This window comes from Guillardia theta (assembly GCF_000315625.1).
Source record: "Guillardia theta CCMP2712 unplaced genomic scaffold GUITHscaffold_30, whole genome shotgun sequence".
Classification (NCBI taxonomy): Eukaryota; class Cryptophyceae; order Pyrenomonadales; family Geminigeraceae; genus Guillardia; species Guillardia theta.
The window spans coordinates 202,607-229,259 of NW_005434644.1; the positions used below are offsets into that span (position 1 = coordinate 202,607).

A 26,653-nucleotide genomic window follows, 5' to 3' on the forward strand; every position below is an offset into this window, starting at 1 on the left:
CTGACAGATGATCTCCTGCTCCTGCTCCTGCTCCTGCTCCTGCTCCTGCTCCTGCTCCTGCTCCTGCTCCTGCTCCTGCTCCTGCTCCTGCTCCTGCTCCTGCCCTCGCTCATCATATCTTATACAGTCCTCATCGTCTCTCTTTCCATCCTCCTCTTCTCCCCTATCCAACATCATCGTCACCGTACCCGTCGCAGATGCTGATGGCTACCTAGCACGCCATTCTCCAGCTTCGCGTATCCTGCCCTTGACGACGCGCTCCTCCTTGCCTTGGCCAGCAGCACCTGTACTGACTGTCACTCGCCACCTCCTTTCTCGCAGCACTGCAACATGTGTATGAGCAGAGAGCATCGAAGTGCCGAGGAGCAGGCAAGGCCCTAGGAGGACGCCGGCTTGAACGAACGCCCATGGCAGAGCAAAACTAGAGCATGAAGGGCGAGGTCCGGGGAGACGTGGACGACGAGCAGGAGAGGGTGGGGGGGGGAACAGCAGCAGGAGGAGGAGCAGGAGCAGGAGCAGGAGCAGGAGCAGGTGGAGCAGGAGGAGCAGGAGGAGCAGGAGGAGCAGGAGGAGCAGGAGTCAGCGATCGATACTCAACGACTGGAGAGACCCTCACCTCCCTGCTCCCATGACGGCCTTGAGGATATGAGCTGAAGTCTCCAGCGTCGAGATCTTGATGTCCGAAGTCTTGTCGCACGCAACAGACACAGAGAGGAAGAGGAAGAGGAAGAGGACGACGCACGCTCCTCGGATCATGGCTGCACCTTTCCTGACCCTGATAGTGTGCCGGTTACTTCACTCTGCATCTTCTAAACTTGCCATCACCCTTCGTCCCTTCCTTTCCCATCCTCCTTCCCCTCCCTCCCTCCCTCCCTCCCTCCCTCCCTCCCTCCCTCCCTCCCTCTCCTCTTGACTCCCTCCCCTGCTCCCTCCCTGTATCTCATCATTGCCCCCTTCTAGGAAAATTCCTCAGCAAAAACCACATCCCCTCCTGTACCCATACACTCTTCCTCCAGCAGTTCCTCCAGCTCTTCCTCCAGCACAGGCTTCCTCCGCAACTTCCTCGAGCTGTTCCTCCTGTCCTCCCTCCTCCTCCTGCGCTTCTGCTGCCTCCTCGTCTCCTCCCCGCCTACCTCCTCGTATCGATCCCTTCCTCCCGCCCCCTCCCTCTCCCAGGCACTGATGACGTCCTAGAACTTCCCACTTCTCCTCCTCCATCATCTCCACGACAGCAGACAAGTTCGTTTATGAAAAACATCGAATTCTTATCGCGCAGCCCCGCCAGTCATCGCAGAGGGCAACATGGCGGAGGCGTTGAACTCGTTCATGGACTGACGATCTGACGAGAAACATCGATAAAAGTTGCAGGAGGAGGAGGAGGAGGAGGAGGAGGAGGAGGAAACAGCGTCAGAGGAGGAAAGACAATGGAGACCGGCACACCTTTCATAACCTTGTCGAACCGGGTCTGGTCAGCCTGCATTCTGACCTTCACGGGAGCAAGGGAGCTCTTGACCTTCTCAGCAACTTCAGAGTCCTTGGCTGACTGCAGGAGCTTGTAAGACGTGCAGAGAACAGGCAGCAGGGGGACAAACCTCCTCCTTCTTCGCTCTTGCGACAGCTGCTGCCAGGCTCTCTGCCTCTTCCTCCATCCGCCCGTTGAGCTCCTCCTCAGTCTGTTGGAGGGCAGCCGACAGCCTCTGCAGCCCAGCGGCGATGGAGGAGGACAAGGTCGGCGTTGCTGACTGGACCTGCATGCTCCCTTGAGAAGATGGAGGGGAGGCGAAAGCAGCTATCACATGCAGCATGTTGCCTTCGAGTCTCTGGCTTTCCTTCGAGATCTTCCCCTGTCATGAAGTGAACAAGCTTCCTACACAACCCCGCTCTCCTCTAGCTCCCCCACCTCCCCCTTCCACTTTCCCCCCTCTCCTCCTGTCACCTCCAAGGCGTCGAGCTTCTTCCTGACTGGGTCCACCATCCTTGCCAGCCGCTGGCAGCATGTGCATCATCCCAACAGCAAGGTTCGCCCCCTCCCTCCTCACCTTCTCTCCTTTGTGAATCTCCTCGATCGCACGCCTCACGGTGTCTGCACCTCCCTTACTTTGCCGCTCCCTCAACCAGCACAGGAGAGCGACAGCACCTTTGTCGTTGTCGAGCGTCATGTTGGCAACGATCGTCTCCTGCAGCGGAGCATCAGACGAAGACGAGGAGGAGCTGGGAGAACCGACCTGTTCGACCACATCGTAGCTGGACTCAAGCTCGTCCAGCCAGGAGGTGATATCTTCTGCATCTCAAGCATGTCAACGCTTTAGTCCTAGATATCTAAACTCCTCACCCTCGAGCTTCGAGTCAATCGTGTCTCCCTCAGAGTTTTCTTCACCCGCATGTCAGTCGCTCACACAACGATCCCAACATGAGCATCACGGTTGTTGATGGCGTCCTCCGCCTCCTCCGCCATCTCGTCGCTCGCCCGCTTCATTGCCATCAAGGCAGCCTCGTCCTTCTCAACATCAGCCTGGACTCAACTCGCAAGGTGGCTCCTCACTTGTTCGTTGCGATCGTGCAGTGCTCTGGCAAGCGCTCGCTCCTGTTGTTCTGAAGCGCATCGTCAGCTTGCTGAAGGTACAAGTGCTCGACCTCTCACCGAGAGTCTGCAACGAGGCCGGATGATTCTGCGAGACGATCTGACCGCATCCAATCAGACAGAAAGCAAAGGGGCAATCGTCAGAGGTCTTGACTCTTGTTACCCTCAGCGATGCGTTCAAAGTCTCCAGCGCCTTTGAACGGCCGCCCTCAAGCGCTTGCAACGCCAGCTGGTGGAAAACAATCACTCCAGTAGGTTCAAATTCCACTGGAGGCATACCAGGTGCTCCGACGCCACCTGCTTGTTCGTTTCCAGGCCACTCCTCAGATTTTGAAGCTGCAGGTTTCAATGACAGGTCACATATCACCAATTCCATTCACACAAATCACCATCAAGGCGTTGCGAGCTTCGGCCGCTGCAACGTCTTTCTCCAATCCTGACACACCAACTAGTCTGAGCGTTCAACAAGCAAAGTTGGATAGCTTTCAAACTCACCAGACATCAGCTTTTGTTGAGCATTGACTTCTTGCTCCGACTGTCGACGGTAGCTCTTTTGAAGGAGAGATCCATCAGGCACCAGAAAAGAAGGAAAGAAAAACATTTCCACACATCAAGCTTATCCTTGAACTTCTTGAACTTAGAACTGAGGGTTGAAACAGTCTGAGAAGGTAGTCAGCAGGGAGAGCACCGCAAGCGTCCGACAACAGAACCGTCTCATCGTCCTCTTTGACGTCTTTGCCCTCCTCTTCTATCGATTTGAGCTGAGGCTCTTGGCTCAATACAAACACAAGAGTTTCAACAAGCTCTACCAGCATCTTTCCGGCCCTCCTCATCTTTCTTTTCGACCCGCTCAGCGTCAGCCCTCGTTGTTTTCGCAGCTTGGACAGCGCATGATTCTACTCAAGTGTAAGACATCAAGAATTTTAGCAACATATCTGTCCTTCTGACCTTAGCTTGGTTGATTTGTCTCAATTTGTCTTGCAAACTTCTTGCCTTCACCTGCATCCGTGACAACTTTCCCTCTACTGACAAGGCGAGACTCTGCATCAAGTTGTAAGGGAAGAGGTGCGAGGCAGGACCTTCCGCTCACCGTGAAGTTTCTGAACAACTGCGCTGAGTATAGGTCGCTGCTTCCTTCGAGCTGCGATGACAGCTGTTGCAAGCTCTTGAAAGTTTGACCCTTAATGGCTCGAACCTGTGGAAGGTGAGCATGTGCCGAAGCACGCATCAAGTGCGGAACCTCAGCGTCTTCCTGCTCCTGTACAGCATGCACGTGCCCAAGAAGCTCTCTCACTGCCTTGATGCGCTACAGCTTTCTGATCAGGGGTACAGCAGTGGTCAACCGATGCACACCTCATCATGCTTCGCCTGGAGCCGCTCAATCTTGCTGCTCAACATGTCGAGCTCACCTTGAGCTTGATCTGAGAGAACGTGAGGAGAGGAAGGAAGAGGAGGAAAAGGATTGGGGAGTTTGGGGGCGGGAAAGCAAACTGGCGGCGGGGAGGAGGATGTGATGCCAGGCTTTACTTGCAGCAAGCAAGCTTGCTCGATTTCTGCCTTGATGGACAAACAGCAGTACCACCAAGATGAGCAGAGCTCCGGGGAGACAGGCCCTCAGAGCCCCTGAGGAAGAGGTCAGACTCACGTCAGCAGGCAGCATTGCATACCCATGACTCGTTCCCTGGATCGCAAATGCCTCATGCTGGACGAGAAGGTTGCAGGGTCAATTATATCATATGCCGATCCGCTGTGATGAAGACGTGAGGGGTGAAAGATAGGGTGATGACTTGATCCACAAACATCTCTGCCTCCTCCTCAATCATCACCTGAAGTCTCTATCATATCCCTCCTCTCCTGCCTCCTCCTCCTCCTCTCCTCCTCCTGCCTCCTCCTGCCTCCTCCTCCTCCTCCTTCATCCGCCAACTCTGAATCCCCGCATCCCCTTCAACTGTTTCGGATCATCCATCGACATCCTATCTAACTCGAGTTGGCGCGCCATTATTCGACTAGCCGCATTATCCTTCCTCCATCCCCACCCTCCATGGCCTGTTGCCCTGCCATTCCCTATTTCGGGGATGTATGAGCGATACACACCCAAGTATTAGCAGTGAAGCCTTCAAGTTGAGACCACGAGACCCGGGCCCGGCCCGGCCCTTTGCCGGGGACCCGGGGGGATCCGATGATCGCAAGACCCGGGCCGGGGCCATGTTCATCAGTCTGGGCCCGGTGCTAAAACTCACTTATATGGCGTCCCCCACTGCTGTAAAGAGCCCTGCACACCACAGTCTACCCCCTGTCAAAAGTACCCCCACCCACGAACAATTTTGATACACCGGTACTTTGCAGGTGAAAATGTCAGGTACTAGGGTACAAACATAACCCACCCTTGATGAGTACTCAGCTACCTTTCTAGTCCATCGTGGACCCACCCCAAACATATTTGAAGAGGGGGTTCTTTCAGTACATGGGTAGGTACGGATGCAATGGGTGGTGGTATGGTGATCATAAGGGGTACTTAACGATATGAGGGGGTGGGTAGGGGGATACAAGGTGGGTCCCTTTTTATTGTTGACTATAAACGCATCATATTTGACTATTGTACTTTTTAATGGAATGTCTGTGTATACCCTACCCCGTTCATCCATTAGTAAAAGTACCGGTAATCATTGAAATTTTATTGAGTTTCCAGGTTCAAGGGCCAATTGACTACAGTAGTGATGCAACGGTCTGGGGAATCTGTAACCGTTGTTGTGGGATCAGGTGGGGTAGGGGTACATGTGGTGAATGTGTACCAGGTGAGTGGGTCATAGATTGGGGGGAACAGGGGTCCTTTCATGTAGAATTCGGGTGGTGGCGGGGCACCTGACCTTGCCAAGGGTAGGGTAGGGTAGGGTAGGGTACAAGTGGGATTTATACTTATTATTGACTATAACTGTGGATTGACTATGGACCTTCCTTGTATGTCCGATGAGAGCCGTAGGGGAATGACGAAGCGAGGGAGGAGGAGGGACCAAGAGTAAGAGGAAGAGAGGGAGGAGGGAGTAGCTATCCATAGAGGAGAGGATACAATGACTTCAGCTCGATAGATACTGCAGTTGGAGCAAGGGACTGAAGGAGGGTGTGCTTGAGGGATCCTATTTTCGTCTGTTGTGTGTGAGAAGTGCAAGTTTAGATCCTGACCCGATTTTTGGTAATGATGCAACGTTATGTGTTGTAGCAACGAAAGATGGAGAACATAGCTGAATTCCAGTGTGGCGATTGTTATGAGACAACTCGGGCAGAGCCATAGGATTTAAAAGCTAAGAAGAGTTATCAGATTGAGGGGACCAGTCTGGTAACCAGGGAGTCTTTCCTTCACGACTCGCTGTTGGAGAGGGTCACAGAAGCTAATGTCTCTTACTGGTCACATCCTATTGGTATAGCGAACTGAAACATCGTGTTGCAGATGAAAAATCCTCCGTCTCCCTGGCAGAATGCTACACATTGAGGGACGTGTCCTGCGAACCAGGTTCGCACGGACAGATGCTCGGCGCAAGGAGTCTGAGTGCCCTGGTTGTACTGGCCAGCTACTGGACTGTCGTCTCAGCTCTAGAGTTCGCGCTGCGCGAGCCTCTTGCGGCGTTTCAAAGTGATCAGCTCTTGAGATTTCATCAGGCTCCAGTGAGTCCAGTCACTTCCGAGCCGTCCGACGCAGACCTCCTGCCATTTGGATCTCCATCCCACTGCCATCTGCCGTCCCTTGACGAGTGGCAGCTCCCACCTCCTGTGGCATCTCCGAGCTACGCAGACAGCGATGTTCACCTTATGGCGCACGAAGCGAACTTCCCGGAGGAAAGGAGCTGGGCCAACTCACAACTGGTGTGTCAGGATGCAGATAGAAACATGCCGGTGCAAGACAACAACGTCTCGACCAACCCCAGACTTTGCCATGTGTGCAAGCTGATGGACGCGACGAGAGGAGTCGCTGCTGACACTCCGGATCGATCGTGGATCGTCCTCGCATGCCGGGCATGCTACACTCTACTCAACTGCCCCACCACTCAGCTCGCTGGGAGATGCTTGCACTGCTCTCGGTTTGCCACCTTCTCCAAGCCCGGGACCCCAAGAGCCGAGTGGATGCACTGCAAGCAGCACAGCTTGCCTGGAGATGTGAACCTGAAACGAACCTCCTCGCCCCCAGTGTCGGAGCCTCTAGACTTCTTCGATGAGTCACTTGATGACACCCGAGAAGGGTTCGATGATGACACCAAGTCGTCGTGCGGAGAAAGGTGTGGGAAGCTAAGTCAAGTATTTCACTTGCTGAGCTTTTCTCGCAGGTCCAGCTTGCAGGAGACCTCACGCGGGCGATCCTCCTCCCGCCAATGGGTTTCAGGGAGGTCAGGAAAATCCAGAAGCCCTAGGACCCCCTCCAAGAGTGTTCAGCACTCACAAGAGTTTGAACCCGCTGCCGCGTGCTCGTCGCAGTGCATTGTTGAAGACTGCAAACGAGTCCCTCGGTACGGAAGCACCTTGGACAAGTACCCGAAGCTCTGTTCCCGGTACACCCAGAGCTGCTTCTCTTTTGCTTTCATCTTTTGCGTCTGTGTGACTGTCCTCTGCTCCGCTTCCCACTCCTCTTCTATCCTTCTTACTCCTCTTGAAGGCATCGCATTCAAGGCAGCATCGACTTCAAGAGGTTTAGCCGAGGCTCCTCCCCGAAGCGATGCCAGCACGAAGGCGGCTGTCAAGTTAGAGCATCCTTCGGAGACTGCATGGAGAGGGTGAGTGGACCGCTTGTCCCTCTCGATCGCTTTACTCATCATCTCACCAGGTCCCCCGATACTGCGCTCGGCACAAAGAGCCGAACCACGTTAACATCCGTGCATACCACTGCGAGTATCCCCTCTGCAGCAAGCAGGCGTCCTTCGGACCTCCGGGCTCCAATGGTGAGGCCAGTCACTTGACTTGATTGTTTCTTAGCCTCTTCGCAGCTGCCATCTACTGTGCTGACCACAAAAATCAAAATGATGTAAATGTTCGGAACAAGAAGAGCCGTCTGCAGGTAGCGAGCTCGATCCCCTCCCGCCTCTTCTCTAACTGGGTTACAGCTCCTCACAAAAAGCTCCTTTGCCGATGTCTTGCCTAGCAAGTTTGCGTCGAGCCCAACTGGCTGTGCTGCCGCTGCGTGCTGAGGGAGCCGTTGCCCATGTGCATTAACCTCATTAGCTTTGAGGAACCTTATACATAGATCGGACGAAGAGGGCTTCGTCGTTTTATTGTTTTGTTGATCAGGTGAAGATGTGACATAGAAGTAAACATTCAGAATGTGACGCTGGTGTCTTGACCTGACAGCCTCACTGTGTGAGCCTGTTCTCTGTGTCTCTTGCATCCTTATAGCTCTATCTGTCTGCATCTTTGTCTTCCTACTTGCCATTCCCTCTCATTGCTCCTTCACCACCAGCCTGATGCCTACGGTGACCTCCGGGTGAACCTGCACGTACGCAGTATACTCCCCCAACCCGCTCACTTCCGGTATTTCCCACTTCATCTTCGCGCTAAGTTGAACTGCAAGGTGGGGCTTCAGAAAATAGATGTGAAGCTTTGCCATGCAAAGATATGTCCTCACCTTTCCCCCCTGACTTCTTCGTTACCTCCTCGATTACTTGCTTGTTGGTTACTGAACCGAAGATCTGGTTCCCTTTCCCAACTTTCCTCAGGAGAACGATGTCCCCAAGATTCTTGACCGCGCTTGCAAGGTCTTCAGCTTCCTGTTTCTTCTGTGCAAGCTCCTCCTTACGCTTCGCAACCATCACCTGCTCAACGGATCAGAAGCTTTCTACCCCACCCTGCTTCGCTCCCACCTCGACCTCATCGTCGGAGATGATATCAGCCAACGCCTTGGGGCGCAGGAAGTTGTTGTAGTACCCGATGTTCACTTCAATCACCTCGTTTGCCTTCCCCACCCCGTCCACGTTCTCCTTGAGGATCACCTGTACCTTATCCGCTGCGCCTGCGCCTGCCTTCTTCGCCTTGGCCATCATGACTACCAACGCCTCCCTTCCTCCTCTGGCTCGTTGGTATGCAGGAGGGGAGGAGAGCGGACAGAGAGCCGAGGGTCGTAGCTGAGGGAGAGGAGGAGAGGAGGAGGGGGCGAAGGCTGCAGCGGCGGCAGCGCCTAGCATGACCGTCAACAAGGGTTGCAACATGGAGGCCGACCGTCGAAATCCAGAAGGGAAAGAGGGGGATGATGGGGTGAGGTTCCGAAGTTCCTGAGCCGTTATATTGTAACGGTAAGATCCGTAAAACGGTTACAGGCGGTTGTCAACGGGGTCAACGGAAGGCAGTTGGGTGGGGCAGCGACGAGATGCCACGGGAGCTGACGGTGGAGGATCTTGAGGAGAGGAGGGAACACAGGGAGCCTGTCCTGCTGAGCCCGAGAAGGTGAGAGAGGAGAGAGGAGACGCCTTGCCGGTGAGTGTGACTTGCGGCCAGCACGGAGGCGTGCCGCCGTCAAGGCTACTTGACTCAAGAGCTTGTCTTTAAAGACTTCGACTTCTTCGAGGAGAGAGATCTACCCGATGACATCATTGAGGTTCGCTGGCAACACTACGAGACCAGGAGGAAGGAGAAGCTGCGAGTTGTCAAGGAGGAAAGGCAGGTGTGTGATTGTCACTTACAGCAAGCTCTTGCTTGGAATATTTGGAAATTCAAAACTGAAAGACTGACATAGTCATCCGCAGAATCTCATTTCCGTGGGTTGGAAACCAGAGAAGAAAGATAGAAGCTTCATGAACTTCTCACATGACGAAAGCTCGACGGTGATACCAGTTGCCGACCTCGCAGTTGTCAACCGCGCAATGATCAGTTTGGCCGCAGGTCGATATGACTCGATCGACAGCAGCAAACAAGGAGCAGAGGATTCTAGAGAGTATCAGGATAAAACGCCAGCAAGAGCTTGAACAGGTTGCTCCTTGCCAGCTTCTGCCACATCCTTGATTCTAGTTCAGCTGGTAGCACAAGAACTCAAGGCAGCAAAACTGATGGAGGAGACCAAGAAGGAGGAGGAGCTGCAGAGGCAGAAAGAGGCCGCGAAATTGCAGGAGGCGAAGGAAAGGTGCAGTACCACCAATGTCACATGCATGACGTGCTGAACCATCACCTAGGCAGAAGATATGGGACGAGGCTCAGAGGAAAAAGGAGCTAGCAAAGGTTAAGTGCCAGGGATCCGTGTGCGTCCTGAGGATGTTCAATGCGGCAGGTGGAGGCAGAGAAGATGCAGGAAGAAGAACAGAAGGAGGCAGCAGCCAGGGAGTATCAGAAAGAGATGGCCCGAAAGGAGGCAGAGGCAAGGCAAGAAGAAGAGCGGAAGAGGCTTGCTCGAGAACGAGAGCTAGCTGCCATCGCCCTGCGAGAGGAGCAGAAGCAGCAACTGGAGGCAATCTTTGCTCACCAAGAGGAGATTGTAAGTGTTGTAGATTGCTTTCGTGTCTTGCTATCTGTCGCTGGATGTCACTATTTCGCGGCAGCTGAACAAAAAGAAAGCTGAGATGGAAAAACGAGATCAAGAGCGGAAGGTAACATCGCTTCCCAAGTTCCCTTCTAAGCTGCTCTCCAGGCAATGCAAGAGGCAAAGCGAATAGAAAGAATCCTAAGGGCAGAAGAGGAGCGGCAGCGGTCGGCCCATCGGATAAGTTTGGCGTTAGCACAGAAGAAAGAGGCTTTGCGCCAGAAGAGGAACGCTCTGCTGAGCCGCCAGGTAGCGATGAGGTGAAACTCCTTCTTGAGGAAACGCTTATTCAAAGCCCAAAGGAAAAGCTGAGGGAGAAGAAGGAGGCCTTCGAGCAGGAGCAGAGGCAGAGCATACTTCTCCGGCAGCAGGTTTATGCGTTGCTATCTTGCCGCTTTTGTCCTTCTTGACTGAGCTGCAGAAAGCGGAGGCTAAGAAGGCAGAGATCGCTAGGACCATCCAGCGAATGGAGGACATTGAAAACGAGAAGAAGATGAAGACCATACAAAAGGAAAAGAGCCATTCAATTCTCTCTTTGGTTTGACAGTGTATCCAGGAGAAGACAGCTGAAGTCAACATCGAGCGAACTAAGGAAGCTCAGGAGAGAGAGCGCAGAACACGCACTGAGCTGCTGAGATTGAAAAGGATAGACAAGGTCGCCTCGGGCGCAGCTGCTGAGCTCTACCCTGACTTTGTTGCAGAAAGAAAATCTCGAAAGGCTACGGCGCATCGAGGCCTTCAAGCGGGACGAGGCGGAGGATCGGATCCGAGCGGATGATCTAAGAACGCAGCAGCTCAAGCGCTTCCGGCTGAACATGCTTGAGCAGCGGAAGGCGTTTCAGAGGCAGAACGACATGCAGAGAATCGAGATCCTGAAATCGATAGGTGAGGATCACTCTCATGAATGTGTCGTTACCCTAACGTGTTTGATCGCCAGAAAATATGAGGAGCAACCCTGGCAAGGCTCTAGCAAATGCAACGATGAACAGTACGGCATAAATGTATTCTTATTCTTTGCGGCATGATCAACACAATAAAGATATTATGCCCTCGTCGAAAGCTCCTTCACTTCAACTTCACGGCGGGCACGGCATATATGCCATGATGGCACTGGTACCTTTCCAAGGCTGAAACACAACATGACGGAGCAGGCCGAGTCGGCATCAGGCTTCCTCCTACCACCGCCCCCTACGGATCCACAGGAGCCTCGTCTTGTCCAGTAAGGGCTGCCTCTTTCTCCTTGTCGTGCCCGAGGTAGGATCTTCGACACTGTAAGTAATCTCGAGCTGACAACCCTCGTCGTAGCACGGGGCTCTGATCGTGCCTTGCGTCCTTGCCCTGCACTGACTTGTCACTTGAAGACATCGGGATGGCTCCATCGCAGATTTACCGGCTCATCTTTGATGCAGCAGGAAGGACTGTTCCCCATACTGAGATCACAGGAAGATGTGGGCTGCGAGACAGAGGAAGAAGATCGGATACTGACTCAAACAGCGATAGGTTGGGACTGACCGCAGATCGCACAGCTCACTCTAGAGCAACGGTGCAATGAGAGCTGTTGATGTTGTCACCGAGGTTCGGGGGGTGGTTGGTGCAGTACCGAAGAAGGCGGAGGGGAGGGAACCTGAGCTAGGGTGGTTGCTAGTGCTGGTGACAGCAAAGTGACGATGACGCTGGGAGCGGAGAGAGCATGAAGAGAGGAGAGCAGGACAGAGATCTTCCCACTACACCCCTGCCCGTCCTTCCTAGCCTAGACTGAACCCTCTCCGATGGGTTCGCCGTCCTCACTCGGGAGGAAGAAATCAAGTCCGCCTCAGGTGTCATTGCTCTAAAATCGGATCACTACTGCCATCGGACAGTCACTTGAACTGCAACCTTCGTAACTTTTACGGTAACTTGTTCTGACAAACGGTTGATACGGTCCTATCAGCCTGATCGACTCTCGGCTACGAGCGGCTCACCATCTCCCGAGTCCGTGACGCCCTCAAGTATAGAGTCTGGCGTCAAAGCCTCAGCTGCACTGTACTGAGAGGGCAGGTCCAGGCCCCGCTGCGACCTTCGCTTCCGAGCCTCCGAGGGCGAGGGTCTTGGACTACACCTGCCTACACACTGGAATCTAGCAGACTGTGGAGCCACGGTCGAAGAGATGGAATCAACCTCCTTTGTTTACTCCGGTTTGCCCTTCTTTTTCAGTCAATACAAGAGTAGTTACGATCAAAGATCCATGAAGCTTTCCGAAGTTCTTTCTGAGCTTTCTTGCTCTCGCTTCTGGGCAGCGGCGATTCGACATGAGACATGTCAAGACTGGATCTCTCCTTCTTTGCTTCGTTCCGATGTACATGACGATCACAGAAGTGAAAGCAACTGCCTTGTTGTACGCTTAATTTGACATTGATCATAGGCAATGGCAACTTCTTTCTTCTGTCAACATCACATTGATGGAAGGGAGAATGTCATACTGCAGTGCTCTTGCTTGAAAATACGAGGAGGAAGTGGTGCAGCATTTGATAGGACTGATGATGATTTTCCCGTCAAAGAGGATGGTATGGGGGATGTGAAAGGCTTCCCCCTGGAGCAAACTTGTGATGGTTCCCTTAAGAAAAGAAATGCCAAGCAAGCTGACAACCTGTCAGAGGGAAGAGATAGAAATGATCCATTGAAAAGACCACGAATTGTGAAAAGAAAAGGACTGCAGGGCAATCTATCTGGAGGAGAGCTCCATGCAGAGATAGGCAGAGCAAACGAGACGATTGCTAGGGTGAATCATGAGATCGCCAAGGTAGAAAGTGAGATCGCCAGTGTGAATCAGGAGATTGGTGTGGTTGTGTCAAAGATTGAAGAGGCAGATAGGAATGTCATGGACCCTTACATCAGCATGCCAAAGTACTGGCTTGATGAGAAGAAGCAGCTTCGAAAGGAGAAGAGGCAGCTTCTAAAGAAGGAGACCAAGCTTCTAAAGGAGAAGAGGCAGCTTCGAGATGAGAAGAAGCTATTTCTAGAAGAGGAAAAGCAGCTTCGAGAAAATGAGAGGCAGCTTCTCGGAATATTCGACGACAAGGGAGCTCGGTATGGAAATCTTTTACTGAAAACAAACAACGAAGGTATAGAAAACATGAAATGTGATGATCATGCGTCGACTGATAGGACGCACAGATGCTATGTTAGCTTTCTTGAACGAGCTCTACCACACTGCACGCTCAGGGAAGACCTTTGTGGCTAATGAGAAAGTCAGGTTTTCTACATGGCTGGGAGGTGAAGAGTTGTTTGGAAAGCAGCTTTTCCTTCGAGAGTTTTACTTCAAGATGATGCGAATAATTGTAGATCAATTCAACCTGGACCCAGAGACTCTGAAGGACAAGCGTCCACAACAAACTTTTCATCCCTTGATCTTTACAGGTACTCCAGGGATCGGGAAGTCGTGCTTTGCCCACTTCTTGTTTCTTCATCTTCTCCGGACTGATGTGCAAGTGGTGTATCAGAAAGGGATCAAGCATTGGTACTTTCACAAAGGAAAATGGAGCCGAATTGCAAATGACGAAGCTGATATTCGTCGATTTCTTGAAGATTCTCGCGTGTGGTACATCTGTGACCTATACAAGAAAATGGGGACCTATGTGATAACAAGTACGGCAAAAACCATCATAATCACGTCGCCCAAGCACAAATGGTTCACTGACATTGAGAAGAATCATGGGGCACAGACATACTTCATGCCAGTGTGGTCAGACAAGGAGATGGCAGCCTTCATTGAGATGCAAGAGGGGCGGATTAGCGAGAAAGAGGCGAGGGGGATAATTAAGGACTGGGGAAACGTGCCGAGGAATCTCGTATTAAGACCTGTACGGACAATTAAGAAACTTTGCCAGCAAATATCTTCGGTGAAAGAATTGCAAGCAACCATGGACGCAGCAGAAGGTGATGACCTGGGAATGCCATCGAGACTGATTCACCTTATACCTAACGCTGATTGTAAGACCTTCCACCCCAGGATATGCTCAATGAAGGCTAAAACAATCATCTATGAGCGACTTGTCCGAGATGATTGGGATCGACTTGTAGAATTTGCTATTTCGAATTCTGGCGAAGCTTTTGAGTTTGTTGTACATGAGGTGCTTAAGAAAGGAAGAAAGTGCGAGCTTCGAATGCTGCGGTCGGATGGAGATGAAGAGGCTGCGGTTCAATCACTGGACTTGAAGCCACAAGCATACTATGAGTTTCCGACAAAACGTCATCAATTGCAGGAGTGGAAGATCATGCACAATACATATTGTAAGCCCAAGACTCCATACTTCCCTTGCATCGATGCCCTGCTCTTGGCAGAGAGCGGGGTACTATTCATGTTTCAGATCACGCGGGCGGTGAAACATCCTATCAAACTTGGACCATTTTGTGACATCTTGCAAAGTCTGCGTGCAAAGAACGAGTTTAAAAGGATATGCTTTATGTTTGTTCTGCCTTCAACGAATGAAAAAAAGAAAAAAGCATTTTCGGGATTCACAAAAAAGGGAGCGAAGCCAAGCGAGTGGGCAGTGGTCGGCAAGCTCGCTCAGTACATCATGTATTTGTCTAAGGACGACTTAGCGCAGAGGCCCAAGGGTTTTATGCCCATTCCGCCACCCACGCAGTAAATGTCAGTTGTAAGTACAGTTGAGCTGTTGGCACCAGAGTCCAACAACAGAAGAGCAGAGAAGAGTGGCTGTAACGGACGCGAAACAGAAGGAAGTACCACCGGTACTGCATCTCAAGAAAAAGGCTACGGCTTAAGATTTTGGCTTTTCAAGAGCTATCAGGTGATTCAAAATTCAAGTGCATTTTGTCCAGGCTCTTTCGGGATCTCGAGTCTTGCGTGTCCTTTTGAAGGTATTCTCTGTTTCAGATGAGAACATCTCTTTGAAGGTATTCTTTGCATCAAATGAGAACATCTCATTTTGTCTTTGCTGCAATCAAAGTGAAACAATCGATGAAGTGAAAGCAAACAGCATTTCCTTGAACTCGTCAGTCTGAAATTCACGTGCAAGCAACCAAGATTGTCTAAAGATTGATTACATCCTTTGTACTTGAGAAGATACTGAACCAACGATTACCTTATCCAAGAAGAGCCAAATCAACATCACGCGTGTCAAGGAAGCTTGAAAACTTGAAAACTGTCTGCTCACATGTTAAAATCTTGCAGAACATTCCACATTCCAATCGAACTGCACTCCAGAGACCTTTTCCAGCATCTGGAACAGTCTCACAACAACACGAACTTGCTCTTTTGCAGACTGTCTGGCAAGAGTCTCCATCAAGCTAGTTCACTGGGGTTGGAGTCATCCGCCGAAGTTTCGGATCATTGGAGATTGTTCAAAGCGAACCTTCTTGCTGTGGCGTTTCACAGTAACAGGTGACCACTAAACTGTCTCTCAGTGTCACGGTGTGGCTCATCCGGGCCCAGCCATCTTCACTGTCACTTCGGAAGGAAGACCATCTGCTCTGTGAGCTGATGATTGAGAAAGAAGTTTGCCCGACACTGTCATATTCCCCATATCTGAAAATAATCATAAAGCTTGCAAAAACTGCAAACCACGATTTGATTGCCGCTGAATGAACTACATTTATACTGTTCGTTCACCTGGACAAATCACTTCAAACAGATCACTTATTCAACTTCTTCTAAGTAAACGGATCTTAATCTCGTCGTGCTCATAAAGCATTCATCGTTGGGTGCTGATATCAATCCTATGCTCTCTCTCCTAAGTGTTGAGTTGAATATTCTGCATTCTAATCAGTCCAGTGAACTCTTCCACCAATCGAAAACTTCATTGCCTCACATATGAAAGAAACCAGGCATTCATCGTTTTCCCTTCTCCCTCCCTTCTTCACTTCTTCTCCTCTAGTGCCTTTATAAACAACATCATTTCAATTTTCGATCTCTTGCCGTCCTCGGCACCTCTGCACTTCCTCTCCCTTTCCTCTCTCTTCCCCTCTCTCAGTCCTTTCATTTTGCTATGCTCCTTCTCTTTCCTGCTTTTCTCCCTTCTCCCACCCTCCCCCCTCTTTCCTGCTTCCCACTTCCTCGACTTGCTTCATTAGGTATATTCTTTTCCCTTCCTACTGAAGATTGTGTAGATGTAGATTTTGGCAGAGCAGACTCTCCTTAGCTAATCAAATTCAAAAATTTGATCGATACGAAGGCAAGAAATCATTTCAATAGGAATCATGTAAACAGTACATCAATGCTTGCTAGAAGAAGACCCTTCATCAGCCTCGGGGTGTAGGAGGGTTCTTCATGTTACGAAACAATTCGATCCATATTTTTTGACCTCCAACATCGTCAAAGAACGCAGCTTTGCTAGGCTTCGATAGCGTCCCCCATTCACCGTCTACTTGCTCCAACAGTTCCTGATGCCGATCACTAACTCCCATCATCCCCGCCATGCAGCTAGAGCCGTAAACAAACTCCGCGGTGAATCGCAGCGAACGGCCCCCCATTGCACCCGCAAACACGTTCTCAGAGCCATATTTCTCTTTGGCGTCCTCCTTCTCAAATGCAAACCGCAAGGGATCCTTTGCCGTCTCGAGAAACTTCTTCCAATTCCATCTTTCGGGCACGACCTTGTGCTCAACTGCAAGTTTACAGAACACCAGGAAATCTTCAACGATCGGCTGCTTACCCGATGTGCAGTAGAGGCCATGAAGAAAGCATCCTCCCCATACGTAGTCGTCGTCAGCGCGCATGCGATAACAGTCCACCAACCATGTCCACTGCTCCTCCGGGGCGAGGCCCTTCGCCCATCCCCGGGGATTGATGTCTTTGTCAAAGCGTCGCTTGTCGTCTTCCTCATCCGTGTCTGAATCTGTATCGGACTTCATTCCAGAATTTTCAAACATTTTTCGAATATTTTCGTCATCGATTGCCGCTGATGCTGACTTGGCCAGTTTGTTGAGATCTTTCAACCTTCGCTGTATTTCATTGTTGGAAGGATCGAGCTCCAGCGCCTTGCGCATGCATGCCACAGCAAGGTCAAACTCATTGTTCTCCTCATGCACTCTGCTTCTTCGAAAATGTCCTTTGGCCCAGTCCGGCTTGAGTTCAATGCATTTGTCAGCATCACAACGCGCCTCATCATGTCTCTTGAGAGCAAGGAGCGATGCGCTTCGGTTGCTGTAGAGAACTTCACGCGCGATACCGCTCTTCGTTTGCCAATGAACTGCAAGCACAACCCCCATAATGCATGGGCTACACGGACAACCCATACCCCCCTCTTCCTCCCCGTCATTCCGTCCCTCAGTTCCTCCCTCGCTCTCCCCTTACTTCGCAAATTAAATATCAACTTCTCTATCTCTTTGACTTGTAAGGATTTCTAAGTAGATGTGAATTTGCAGGCAAGTGACTTTGCTGTCATGTCAAGCATAGAACAAAACGCCCCTGAGATGTCCCGCACACCTTCGAAGCAGGTTTGTAAACAGGGAGAAAGTGTACACTTCAGTACCCAGGACGCGAAAAGGAGTGATTGCCGTGATCCAATCTTGGGGATATGAGAACACAGAGGAAGCATCGAAATGTGCTATTGGTGGGATAGCACGAGGTGCACTGAAGGTACCATTCGAATTGATTTCCTGAAGACCAACACGTGGAGTATAATAGTGCTTGACTCTTTTTGGGTTTGCAGATTGACTTCAATGCGAAGCTTGATTCCATCGCGTGGAAAGGAGAGTGCGAGTATTGCCAGCATCCACTTCAAACGACGCTCCGTGCCCTTTTCGACCAGCCTGACAGTGGTATAGACTATGAGGAGGGGTCTCCAGGGGCAGCCATTGTTTGTCCCAATGCAAGCTGTGGAGAAAGGTATTATCTGACTTGCATGTGCGCAAACGATGCCTACCCTACCCTCGGGAAATATCACAAGCACTGCCGTGAATGCCCAGGATTCGGCATGTGCATGCCCGATTGTCGCTTTTCTCACTGCAATGTGTGCGACGATCATTGGGTTGGAGCAAGATGCGGATTTGGCTGCTTTAGGTGCCATGCCAAAAAGGAATCAGAACTTATGTGGCAGAGCCTTGCAAGATTCCGAGACGCGAACAATGCTGGAGGACAGTGAGTACTGTAGTCGATCGTTGATGTTAGACTGGTGATGATTGATGGCGAAGGATGAGACTCACTGCATTCGCATAATGAAATATTCTGTTCATGACATGTTCTTCTTCTTTCTAATATACTTTTTGGGTACGGAAGGGCCCAATTTGTTTTTTTTGAAATTTGTACTTGTTAACTTTATTTTGAACGTTTAAAGAAGCTTGTGTTTTCGAAAGTTCTGACATTCTTTGACAAAACTGGTGTAGGCATGGCAGAGGAATCTACTGATCAGGAGCACCAACTGGATGCCAAAGAAGGACACGAGTCAGCACCGCAGAAGGATGAGGCAGACATCGCAGGTGCGCTACCGAGCCATCGAGCCTGTCACTTTGTTTCCGCGCCCTCCCAGCTGCATCAGCTTTTGCAGAATGTGACTTTGATGTGCCGCAGATGTTGAAGAGAGTCTGAACGACACTTGTGCCGAGGATCAAGGGACAGTTGAGGCAACTCAGGACGTAGTCATCTCACCAGCAAATGCAACTGAAGGCGTGGAAGAAATACGGTAGCCTGCACCTCTAGCGGGCCTGCCAGGTTGGCACAGTCAGTTGACGATGTTGCCTTCAAGTATAGAGTCTGGCGTCAAAGCCTTGAGCAAAAGTAGCCCATCCCGATTCAATGTGATGTCCAGGCAGTTCCTGTCATGCGTTTCACTGATGGGTGAGACATCACGGGAATTCTTCAGTCAAGACTGAACATGTACCAGTCAGGGCGCTACGAGGACTATATCTGAGTGTATCGTTGCGAGACAACTGACAAAATCAGCTGCGAATCACACACATAAGCAACAGTGACCGACAGAGTCATGAGAACGGGTCAGCGAAGATCAAGAGGTGAAAGCAAGATCGGTTTTATGAGAAGATCATTACGAGATCATCTGGTACAATACACGTAAATTAAAGAATCTTGGTTTCATCTGCTCCAAGACGGATCCCGTGAAATGAGAAATCGCCTCCTCCTCTTCTGAATGGCGCTGGCAAAGCTCCCCGGTGCAATGGGCCTTCCTGTCAGGCATCCAGACCCTGGACCGCAGCTGGCAGTCTCCCCGAGCACGAAGACCTGGTTGTACTTCTTGTGCTCTTTGCACCAATCTGGCAAGCACTGCCAGAGCGCTGGCTCGGTGGCGTCGTCGAGAAGAATCGAAATAGAGGAAGGCTGAGAAGAAACAAAGGAAGACAGAGCGCGAGAGGAGAAAGTAGACTTTGCCGCGGTGAAGGCATGACCTGTGAGGCAGGAAGCCGCCCGGCGGGAGGAGACGGAGGAAAGCATGGAGACTGTCATGTTCAGTTGAGGAGGCTCGAGGAAAAAATACGCAAAGGTGGGTGACTCTGTGAGAGGAAAGGACGAGGTACGGTAGTGAGATATGTCCGAGGAAGAACCAGTTATTGATGCAGTGGGAGGTAGTGGAACTCTTTAGGAGGTAGTAGGTGATCAGTAGGAAGAGACGGGTGGGGGACCTGATATACTAGTTACCTAGGACCTGATATACTAGTAACCTAGGACCTGATATACTAGTTACCTAGGAGCGCGGGCGAACGGAGGCGGAAGAGAGGTGCAAATCCGGTCATCTTGTCATCTTGTACTGTTTTGACCATTTTTTTTTTGCTGAGAGGCACTTCGTTTACTCAAAGTTAAGTTAAAAATCAGTACGAGGACAATCAGCGTACTACCGGGAGGAAAGATTCCGCGGTGCTTCCAACGCCGTTCAACACCCGCCGGTTTAGCTCCTGCCAGTCTCGTCAACCTCTCCGAGTCTGCCGCCGCGCCAGTGCTCCCGGTCCAGTACCATACTTAGCTCCTGCATGCCCGTGCACCTCCCGGCGGCCGCGCCGGGGACGGCCCACGGTCAGTAAAATGGCTACGGCTAGCCTTCTTTACTCAAAGGTAAGTTTTAAAAATCAGAACGAGGACAATCAATCAACTTTTACTCAAAGTGAAGTGAAAAATCAGTACATGTGAGGGAGTCATGTCCGGTCCGAGGCGCCCGGCGCCCGGTGCCAGTGCTTTGAACGCGGCGGCTGCCACACGGTCACAGCCTGGCACAGTAACCCTGCTTTCAAGCTATCTTGCATCCTTTCATGACAACATTTCTCCTAAAACGGACGTCGGATTCAAATCAGCATTGAAGGTCAAGGTCAAGGTTAGGTCAGCCCATAAGCCCCCTAATAAGTCACCGGGCCGTGCCACGAGTCCGACTGAGTCTCGGCCAAGTTCGGAATCAGCCGGAGAGCTGACTTTAATTATTTTCAAGAATGGTACTCAGATCTGCAAATTAAAATGGAATATTTCAAAGTGAAGTTTAAGTTGATAGTCGGCCTCCATGCCAGTTTTAGAGTACATTTTCTGAAATATTGCTGATAATAAATAACGGACATTTTTTTAAATCTGCAATAAAATCTTTCTCCAATCTTCCGATCAGAGGATATATCATATAAAGTTTTGCAGTAAACTATAAATGTGAAAACTGGGGAGGGAAACCAAAAACAGCTTTTGGGTACGGAAGGGCCCAATTTGTTTTTTAAATTTGTACTTGTTAACTTTATTTCGAACGTTTTAAATACTTTTTGATTCAAATTGTGACTCCCACCAGTACCTTTTGTGTAGCACCCTCCCCTCCACCCCACGGATAAAATAGCTTCATGTACCCCCTGCTCTCCCACGCGTTGTTGACAGGTCCCCCTTCAAGGGTGGGTGGGGACGATCCTCCCGAAATGATTCGAATCAAGTATAAAATGTTCTTAACTATAAATTAGATATAATTTTACGATTACGGCTACAGCAGACTATGTAGAAAATTAAAAATGTATTTATTACAATGACTTATACACGTGGTTAGGATTTCGGTTTGTGGGGCCTGCCATGGCGGAGAAGGACGAAGGGGACGTGTTGGAGGAGGAGGCTTCACATCTGAGTATCCCAGGCATGGCAGAGGAATCTACTGATCAGGAGCACCAACTGGATGCCAAAGAACGACGCGAGTCAGCACCGCAGAAGGAAGAGGCAGACATCGCAGGTGCGCTACCGAGCCATCGAGCCGGTCACTTTGTTTCCGCGCCCTCCCAGCTGCATCAGCTTTTGCAGAATGTGACTTTGATGTGCCGCAGATGTTGAAGAGAGTCTGAACGACACTTGTGCCGAGGATCAAGGGACAGTTGAGGCAACTCAGGACGTAGTCATCTCACCAGCAAATGCAACTGAAGACGTGGAAGAAATACGGTCGCAAGTCGACGTGTTACAAGAAAACAAGACCTGTGATGAGGATGGCAAAGAGGCAGGCGTTGTACAAGGAAGTGATTCTCAAGAGAATGACGTGCAAAGCTCGCAGTCGCAAGGAAAGTTCCTGCCAGAGGAGGAAAATTGTCCAAACCAGGTACATGTTGTGGAATCGCCTGTTGAGCTGCTGGCATCGTTGGAGGAGATGGTGCCAGAGACAGGAATCATTCGCAGGACTAAGAGTGGCAAAGAGCTTGCGGTCAAACTTGCCAAGGCCTATCGCGATGCAAGAGCCCCGAGAATTCAGAACAAGCCTGGCAAGCCCAAGTACGATGGAATGGCAGGGAAGAAGTTCCCAATCCTTTGCCCTGATTTTGCTCTCGATGAACCGAATCTCTCTGATATCAGTGTTGGAATCTCTCTCTACTTCTACACTCTCAGAAAACTTGCTATCTTGTTCTTTGTTTTATTTATCATCGGCATTCCATCCATCGTGGTGGGCCTCATAGCCAATCCTGATTCCTACAACAACTTCAAACACAACGGGGTGTCCGCTCTCCAAGTCTTCACGGTCGCAGCCATGTTCAAGGCGACTGCAGATCAGAAGTACGGTTGCTCGGAGACGATGTGCACGTTTCCAACCGGGGAGGTACGCACAGAGACAATAGCATCCATCATCATCTACTTCGATCTTGTTTCTTGCCTAGCTTTGCTGCTGGCCATTCCATTCTTCAGGCGGACGTTCCGCAGGATTGAAGAGACCATCGATGATGAGAACATCACTGCCAAAGATTTCTCCGTCATGGTATGGGGCATACCCAAGGATTGCACCTCGGACAAGGTAAGGGACCACTTTGAGTACATGCCGGGCTCAGGGGCGATTCAAGTCAAGACTGAGGGTGAAGAGAGGCCCGTGACTGCTGGTGTTTCGACGTCAGATGATGTGGAGGTGATGGATATGAACACTCCCCGCCACACAGACGGCCCAGTGGAGATTAGCAACCCCAACCATGCAGTCAGGGGAAGCGTGATATTTCCTCTCAACGACGTTGAGCCCAGAGCGGTCAGCGGAGACCTTACGGAGACTGATGATGCTGCGAAGACGGAGAATGATACTCCTGCCGAAGCTGTTGCTGTCAATGAGAGTGATGGTGATCCGTCGCGCAGTTCAGACTTGATCGATGCTTCTGCTGATCTGGTCATGGCAGAAAACTTTGGAAACCCAGGTACCTCCCCACCGTGACATCCCCCTCTAGCAAGATCGCTCTTCCGCACTGCATTTCTTCACAGTCACCATCCCTGTGCGCTGGTCTGATGGCTTTGCAGCAGGTCAGGATCCAAACGGATCCAACGTTGCTTCCGTGTACCTGGCAACGCAGCTCGGGGACGTCATCGGATTGCTCAGGGAGAGGCAGTCGGTGCTGGACCAGATCTCGCAGCTCGACCATGCGCTGGAGGACAAGTCGCTAATTGAGAAGAAGAAGTCGAAGCTGGAGAAGAAGAAGTCGAAGCTGCAGGCCAAGACGCAGAAGATCGAGGACAAGATCGAGAAGGCGAGGAGCAAGAAACGGACTCAGGCGATCTGCGCGTTTGTGACTTTCCATTCCGCCGCTGCCTCAAACGAATGGATCGAACACTACGAGTCGAAGAGATGGAGAGTGTGCGGGAGCTCGATCCCTCTCAAGGGCTTCCAGCTGTTCGGACTGACGATGCCGCTCTTCATGCTCAAGTGGTTCCAGGACCCGTCGCTGATGATGCAGCTGGACGGCGGCGCAGCTCCGAAGCAAAAGGCTCTGCGCGTCCTCGAGGCCCCAGAGCCAACCAACATCCTATGGGAGAACCTCGAGTACACTCGTTTCCAGCGGTTTTGCCGGAGAAGCTTGTCCTTCTCCTTCACCATCCTCATCATCATCATCTCGTTTGCCGTGATCGTGTGGGGCAAGTCGTTCAACGAGAGCCTCAACAACACCAGCAAGCAGTGTGCCAACGCAACCTTCACCGAGACCTGCGACCTGGTATGAGATCCTCCCATGACCCTCGGCCTTCCCTGACCCTCACCTCCAGTCTCTCAATTGGAGCCAGCTCTTCACCTTCGGCTGCACTTCTCAGACCTCCTGCACCTTGGCTGATATATGGGGAGCAACCAACCAGACTCTGAGAGCCAACACCCCACTGCAGCTGGACACGGCGACCATGGCTGCCAAGATCCTCGTAGGGTCAGGGTGCAGGCTGAACTCAACCACCGCCGACATTATCAACCCCTCCTCTCTATCTACGGAATGCTCGACTGCCGTTTCCAGCATCTCTGATGTCCAATGGAGAGCTCTGACTAACGCCCAGTGGTTGAATGTCACCAGCTCTACCGTCTCCGACTGTGCCACGTGCCTGTGCGCCTCCGCCATGGCGTCGTCGAGCATGCTCAGCCTTTGGTACTCCTCCATCAACCTCGGCTTCTCCAGCCCCAAGTACACGAACGCTGATGGGAAGGGGTTCTGCTCCGAGCAGGCCGTCCAGGAGCTTACCAGGAGGGGGCTGCAAGTCGGGGCAATCGTTGTGGTGGTTGTCTTCAACAAGCTTATGCAGATCTCGACGCAGTACCTTGCTAGGTTCGAACGGCACCACACAGTCGCTCAGCAAGAGACGTCCATCGCTAACGCCGTCTTCTATGGTCAGTTCCTCAACACAGCCCTGGTCTCCCTCGTGGTCAACGCCAAGTTCAACTTCGTCAAGGATTCGCTGCCCAGCGACGTCCGATCCTGGTTCCCCCTGTTCTCAGGCTCCTACTCCGACTTCGAGATCAGCTGGTTCGACGTGGTGGGCACGCAGCTGCTCGTTACCATCATCGTCAACATTGTCCTGCCCTCCGTCCCGCTCGCCACGTCCATCATCAACAAGTGGCTTGCGCCGTGCTTCTCCATCCCGATTCTTCAGAGGGACCTGCACCAGAGGTACCTCCAGGACGAGTTCCTCCTCTCCCCGAGGTACGGTATGCTCCTCAACGTGCTCTTCTGCTGTTACATGTACTCCGCCGGCATCCCCATCCTCTACCTTGTCGGCACTCTCTTCTTCCTAGCAGCCATGTACCTGGACAGGATCCAGCTCCTGCGGTACTCCAAGAATCCTCCTCAGTTCGACGAGACCCTTGCTCTCAACTTCCTCAGCGCGCTCAGATACGCCGTCCTCCTTCACCTCTGGTATTTCAAGCGCCCCGATCGAACCTCTCTTCCCCCTTCAGCTTCCCCCCTCCTTCCCTCCCCATGATCCTCCCGCCCTCGTATCTCTTTCCCCCTCTCTTCCCCACGGTCTTGCTCTAAACCTCTTCCTGCCCCTCCCCTTCCTCTGCTCTTTGATTCGTGTCTGACGAGTCCTCGATCTCAGCTTCGGTTGTTGGATTTTCAGCGCCACCAACATGTTTCCTCGACCCTCAATCTTCTCAAGCAGCAGGTAAACATCTTCCGTCCCTCCTCCCCATCTTCCTTCTCGCACGCTCCTACAAACTTCCGTTCCCTTCTACCTGTCTTTCCTTCCCAGTCCATGTCTCTTTCTCACTCCTTCCCGCCCTTTCTCGCCATCATCTTGCACATTGTTGACCTTTATATGTGTACAGTATCAGTGGAATTTCAAGCCAGAATCAGGTTGCCTTCTTCCTCTTGTTGACTTCGACGCCTGACCCCTCCCTCCAGACTTCCTCCTTCGAAGACAGACTTCTGAATCGCATGCTCATCGCCTACACTTGCTTCACCGTCCTCATGATCGTCCTCACGGTCCTCGAGCACACTCCCGCCCGCCCTGTCCTCCAGCTGCTCTGGAACAACGTAATCGCCTTCCTCCTCCTCCTCTTCAACAGCATCAGTTCCCTCATCTGCCGCTCTCCTTCGAGCGGGCAAGACCCCGAGAAGGGAGAGGACGGGGATCGGCAGGACCCGCCGTACCTTGAAGCGCTGCTGGGGCGTCACTTTGGGAATTTCCCTTCGAGCTACAACTTGAAGAAGATCAGTGAGTACGAGGAGGTTCTCAACGAAGATTCTGGCCTAGTTGACAGCATCCTTCCTGCTGCGTGGGTGGATCCCAAGGTACAGGATGCCATGAAGAGACTGGAGCAGGACAAGCGAGACGCCGTAGACACACTGTAAGTAAAGCCCCCCTCTCAGTCGTCGTCCAGGTTGGATACTATAGAAACCGATTCATCCCAGTCATTCAAAACCGATTCTCCCATCTCCTCCTCCTGATCCTGTTGGGGAACCTTCCTCTGCTTCTCCTTGGGTTCAGGGACTTTGCTCTGCCTCTCAGGGACCTTCCTCCGCTCCTCCTCTGGAAGCATCCAGTTCATCCTCTGAGGAGAAACGTGACACCTGTAGCAAATCTCCTCGAGGACAGTGTCGTCGCTCGTCCTCACCTCCAGCTTCGCCTTCCGGATGTGGCATCTTCCACAGATTGTGTCCTCCTCGTCTTCGTCTTCGTCCTCGTCACCATTCCCCTCCTCATCATCGGAGACCTCTACACGTTCAAACTTGGAGTAGTCGGTCAGGCCAGAAGAAGCAGCTGACGCGTTGCGGGAGCGCTGGATGTTGTCGAGAAAGCCTTGTTGCATCGCCGTCTGGTCGATCTTCCAGACCTTGTCGTAGGCGCGGTACTGGTCCTCCAGGTTGGCGCTGTCATTGCGAGGAGGGATTTTTGAGACGATGTTGATGCCCTTGATGTGACTCCGCACGAACGAAGGAGTCGGGGAGTTCGCGTCATGACAGTAGAGGGTAACGTTGGGAGTGGAAGCATCGATGACAGCGCAGCTCTCTTCGTCCTCGGCCTCCTCGCTCACATCGAACTCCCCCGTCAAGAGCTGCTCTTGCCTCACTTTGAACATGTATGCATCTGCTGCCAGCCTTCCTGTGGCGTTCGGCGCGATCGCCAGGTTGCCGGATGTGTTAGAAGGGATTGGAGCAGGCCCGGTCAAAGGGGACGCGTCATCCTTTTTCGGCTGGCTCCTCAGCGGCACCTTGAAAAAATCCTCGATGCCGATCTTCTTCCTCTTCGGAAGTTCGGATTCAACCTGCTGGTCATCGCTCATCCTTCTTGGCTCCTCCTCAGCACTGTTGTGCATTCTGACGTCACCGTCCGTTCCGTTCCTTGCGACGTCTTGTTCCCAGGTGTGTTGCTCGAACTCGTTCACCACGTTTTCACTCGTGTCGCTCGATTCGCTTTCCTGATAGACAACCTCTTGGTCCAACAGCAACTTTCCGCGAGTCGTGGGTCTAGCATC

The 26,653-nt window shown here is 51.7% G+C and overlaps 8 protein-coding genes across 8 annotated transcripts in view; 5 read left to right on the plus strand and 3 right to left on the minus strand.

The window, feature by feature from the left end:
• GUITHDRAFT_138176 (hypothetical protein) overlaps positions 1-756 on the minus strand; it is a gene marked incomplete at both ends in the record, with an annotated part of 3,560 nt that extends 2,804 nt beyond the window's left edge. Inside the window, 3 exons of the mRNA XM_005833348.1 lie at positions 189-284; positions 308-323; positions 617-756. Of these exons, the coding sequence (XP_005833405.1) occupies positions 189-284; positions 308-323; positions 617-756 (252 nt within the window). The remainder of the gene's footprint in view (positions 1-188; positions 285-307; positions 324-616) is intronic.
• A 509-nt stretch (positions 757-1,265) lies between these two features.
• On the minus strand, positions 1,266-3,979 carry GUITHDRAFT_107629 (hypothetical protein; the record flags this gene model as incomplete). The annotated part of the gene is made up of 22 exons (XM_005833349.1): positions 1,266-1,339; positions 1,441-1,543; positions 1,593-1,748; positions 1,797-1,844; positions 1,937-1,987; positions 2,040-2,083; positions 2,138-2,177; positions 2,226-2,281; positions 2,333-2,371; positions 2,422-2,497; positions 2,543-2,592; positions 2,642-2,681; positions 2,745-2,810; positions 2,861-2,917; positions 2,971-3,017; positions 3,077-3,131; positions 3,191-3,241; positions 3,292-3,477; positions 3,530-3,622; positions 3,672-3,776; positions 3,822-3,887; positions 3,935-3,979. The coding sequence occupies 22 exons, from the start codon at positions 3,977-3,979 to the stop codon at positions 1,266-1,268; spliced, it is 1,548 nt and encodes a 515-aa protein (XP_005833406.1).
• Positions 3,980-6,103: 2,124 nt separating this feature from the next.
• Positions 6,104-7,752, plus strand: GUITHDRAFT_107630 (hypothetical protein; the record flags this gene model as incomplete). The annotated part of the gene is made up of 6 exons (XM_005833350.1): positions 6,104-6,849; positions 6,898-7,119; positions 7,224-7,341; positions 7,392-7,506; positions 7,552-7,622; positions 7,669-7,752. 6 exons carry the CDS (start codon positions 6,104-6,106, stop codon positions 7,750-7,752), a joined length of 1,356 nt encoding a protein of 451 aa, XP_005833407.1.
• Positions 7,753-8,000: 248 nt separating this feature from the next.
• On the minus strand, positions 8,001-8,598 carry GUITHDRAFT_70568 (hypothetical protein; the record flags this gene model as incomplete). Its single annotated transcript, XM_005833351.1, has 3 exons — positions 8,001-8,125; positions 8,187-8,376; positions 8,422-8,598. 3 exons carry the CDS (start codon positions 8,596-8,598, stop codon positions 8,001-8,003), a joined length of 492 nt encoding a protein of 163 aa, XP_005833408.1.
• A 326-nt stretch (positions 8,599-8,924) lies between these two features.
• Positions 8,925-11,066, plus strand: GUITHDRAFT_107632 (hypothetical protein; the record flags this gene model as incomplete). The annotated part of the gene is made up of 13 exons (XM_005833352.1): positions 8,925-9,001; positions 9,053-9,218; positions 9,301-9,378; positions 9,437-9,523; positions 9,568-9,674; positions 9,724-9,769; positions 9,819-10,022; positions 10,087-10,134; positions 10,176-10,316; positions 10,370-10,438; positions 10,489-10,605; positions 10,769-10,952; positions 11,005-11,066. The coding sequence occupies 13 exons, from the start codon at positions 8,925-8,927 to the stop codon at positions 11,064-11,066; spliced, it is 1,386 nt and encodes a 461-aa protein (XP_005833409.1).
• A 1,405-nt stretch (positions 11,067-12,471) lies between these two features.
• GUITHDRAFT_107633 (hypothetical protein) lies at positions 12,472-14,695 on the plus strand (the record flags this gene model as incomplete). Its single annotated transcript, XM_005833353.1, has 2 exons — positions 12,472-13,168; positions 13,221-14,695. The coding sequence occupies 2 exons, from the start codon at positions 12,472-12,474 to the stop codon at positions 14,693-14,695; spliced, it is 2,172 nt and encodes a 723-aa protein (XP_005833410.1).
• A 2,785-nt stretch (positions 14,696-17,480) lies between these two features.
• On the plus strand, positions 17,481-19,342 carry GUITHDRAFT_107635 (hypothetical protein; the record flags this gene model as incomplete). The annotated part of the gene is made up of 8 exons (XM_005833354.1): positions 17,481-17,504; positions 17,720-18,069; positions 18,107-18,147; positions 18,393-18,485; positions 18,577-18,688; positions 18,752-18,803; positions 18,949-19,016; positions 19,195-19,342. The coding sequence occupies 8 exons, from the start codon at positions 17,481-17,483 to the stop codon at positions 19,340-19,342; spliced, it is 888 nt and encodes a 295-aa protein (XP_005833411.1).
• A 4,583-nt stretch (positions 19,343-23,925) lies between these two features.
• Positions 23,926-25,587, plus strand: GUITHDRAFT_94289 (hypothetical protein). Its single transcript, XM_005833355.1, has 4 exons — positions 23,926-24,590; positions 24,775-24,840; positions 25,004-25,031; positions 25,080-25,587. The coding sequence occupies exons 1-4, from the start codon at positions 23,974-23,976 to the stop codon at positions 25,527-25,529; spliced, it is 1,161 nt and encodes a 386-aa protein (XP_005833412.1). The 5' UTR covers positions 23,926-23,973; the 3' UTR covers positions 25,530-25,587.
• The last annotated feature ends 1,066 nt before the right edge of the window (positions 25,588-26,653 follow it).

Coding starts and splice junctions, on each gene's coding strand:
- GUITHDRAFT_94289 (XM_005833355.1), top strand. CDS start 23,974: ATGCAGATCTCGACGCAGTACCTTGCTAGGTTCGAACGGCACCACACA. Junction 24,591..24,774: donor GCCGTCCTCCTTCACCTCTG/GTATTTCAAGCG, acceptor CCTCGATCTCAG/CTTCGGTTGTTGGATTTTCA. Junction 24,841..25,003: donor TCAATCTTCTCAAGCAGCAG/GTAAACATCTTC, acceptor ATATGTGTACAG/TATCAGTGGAATTTCAAGCC.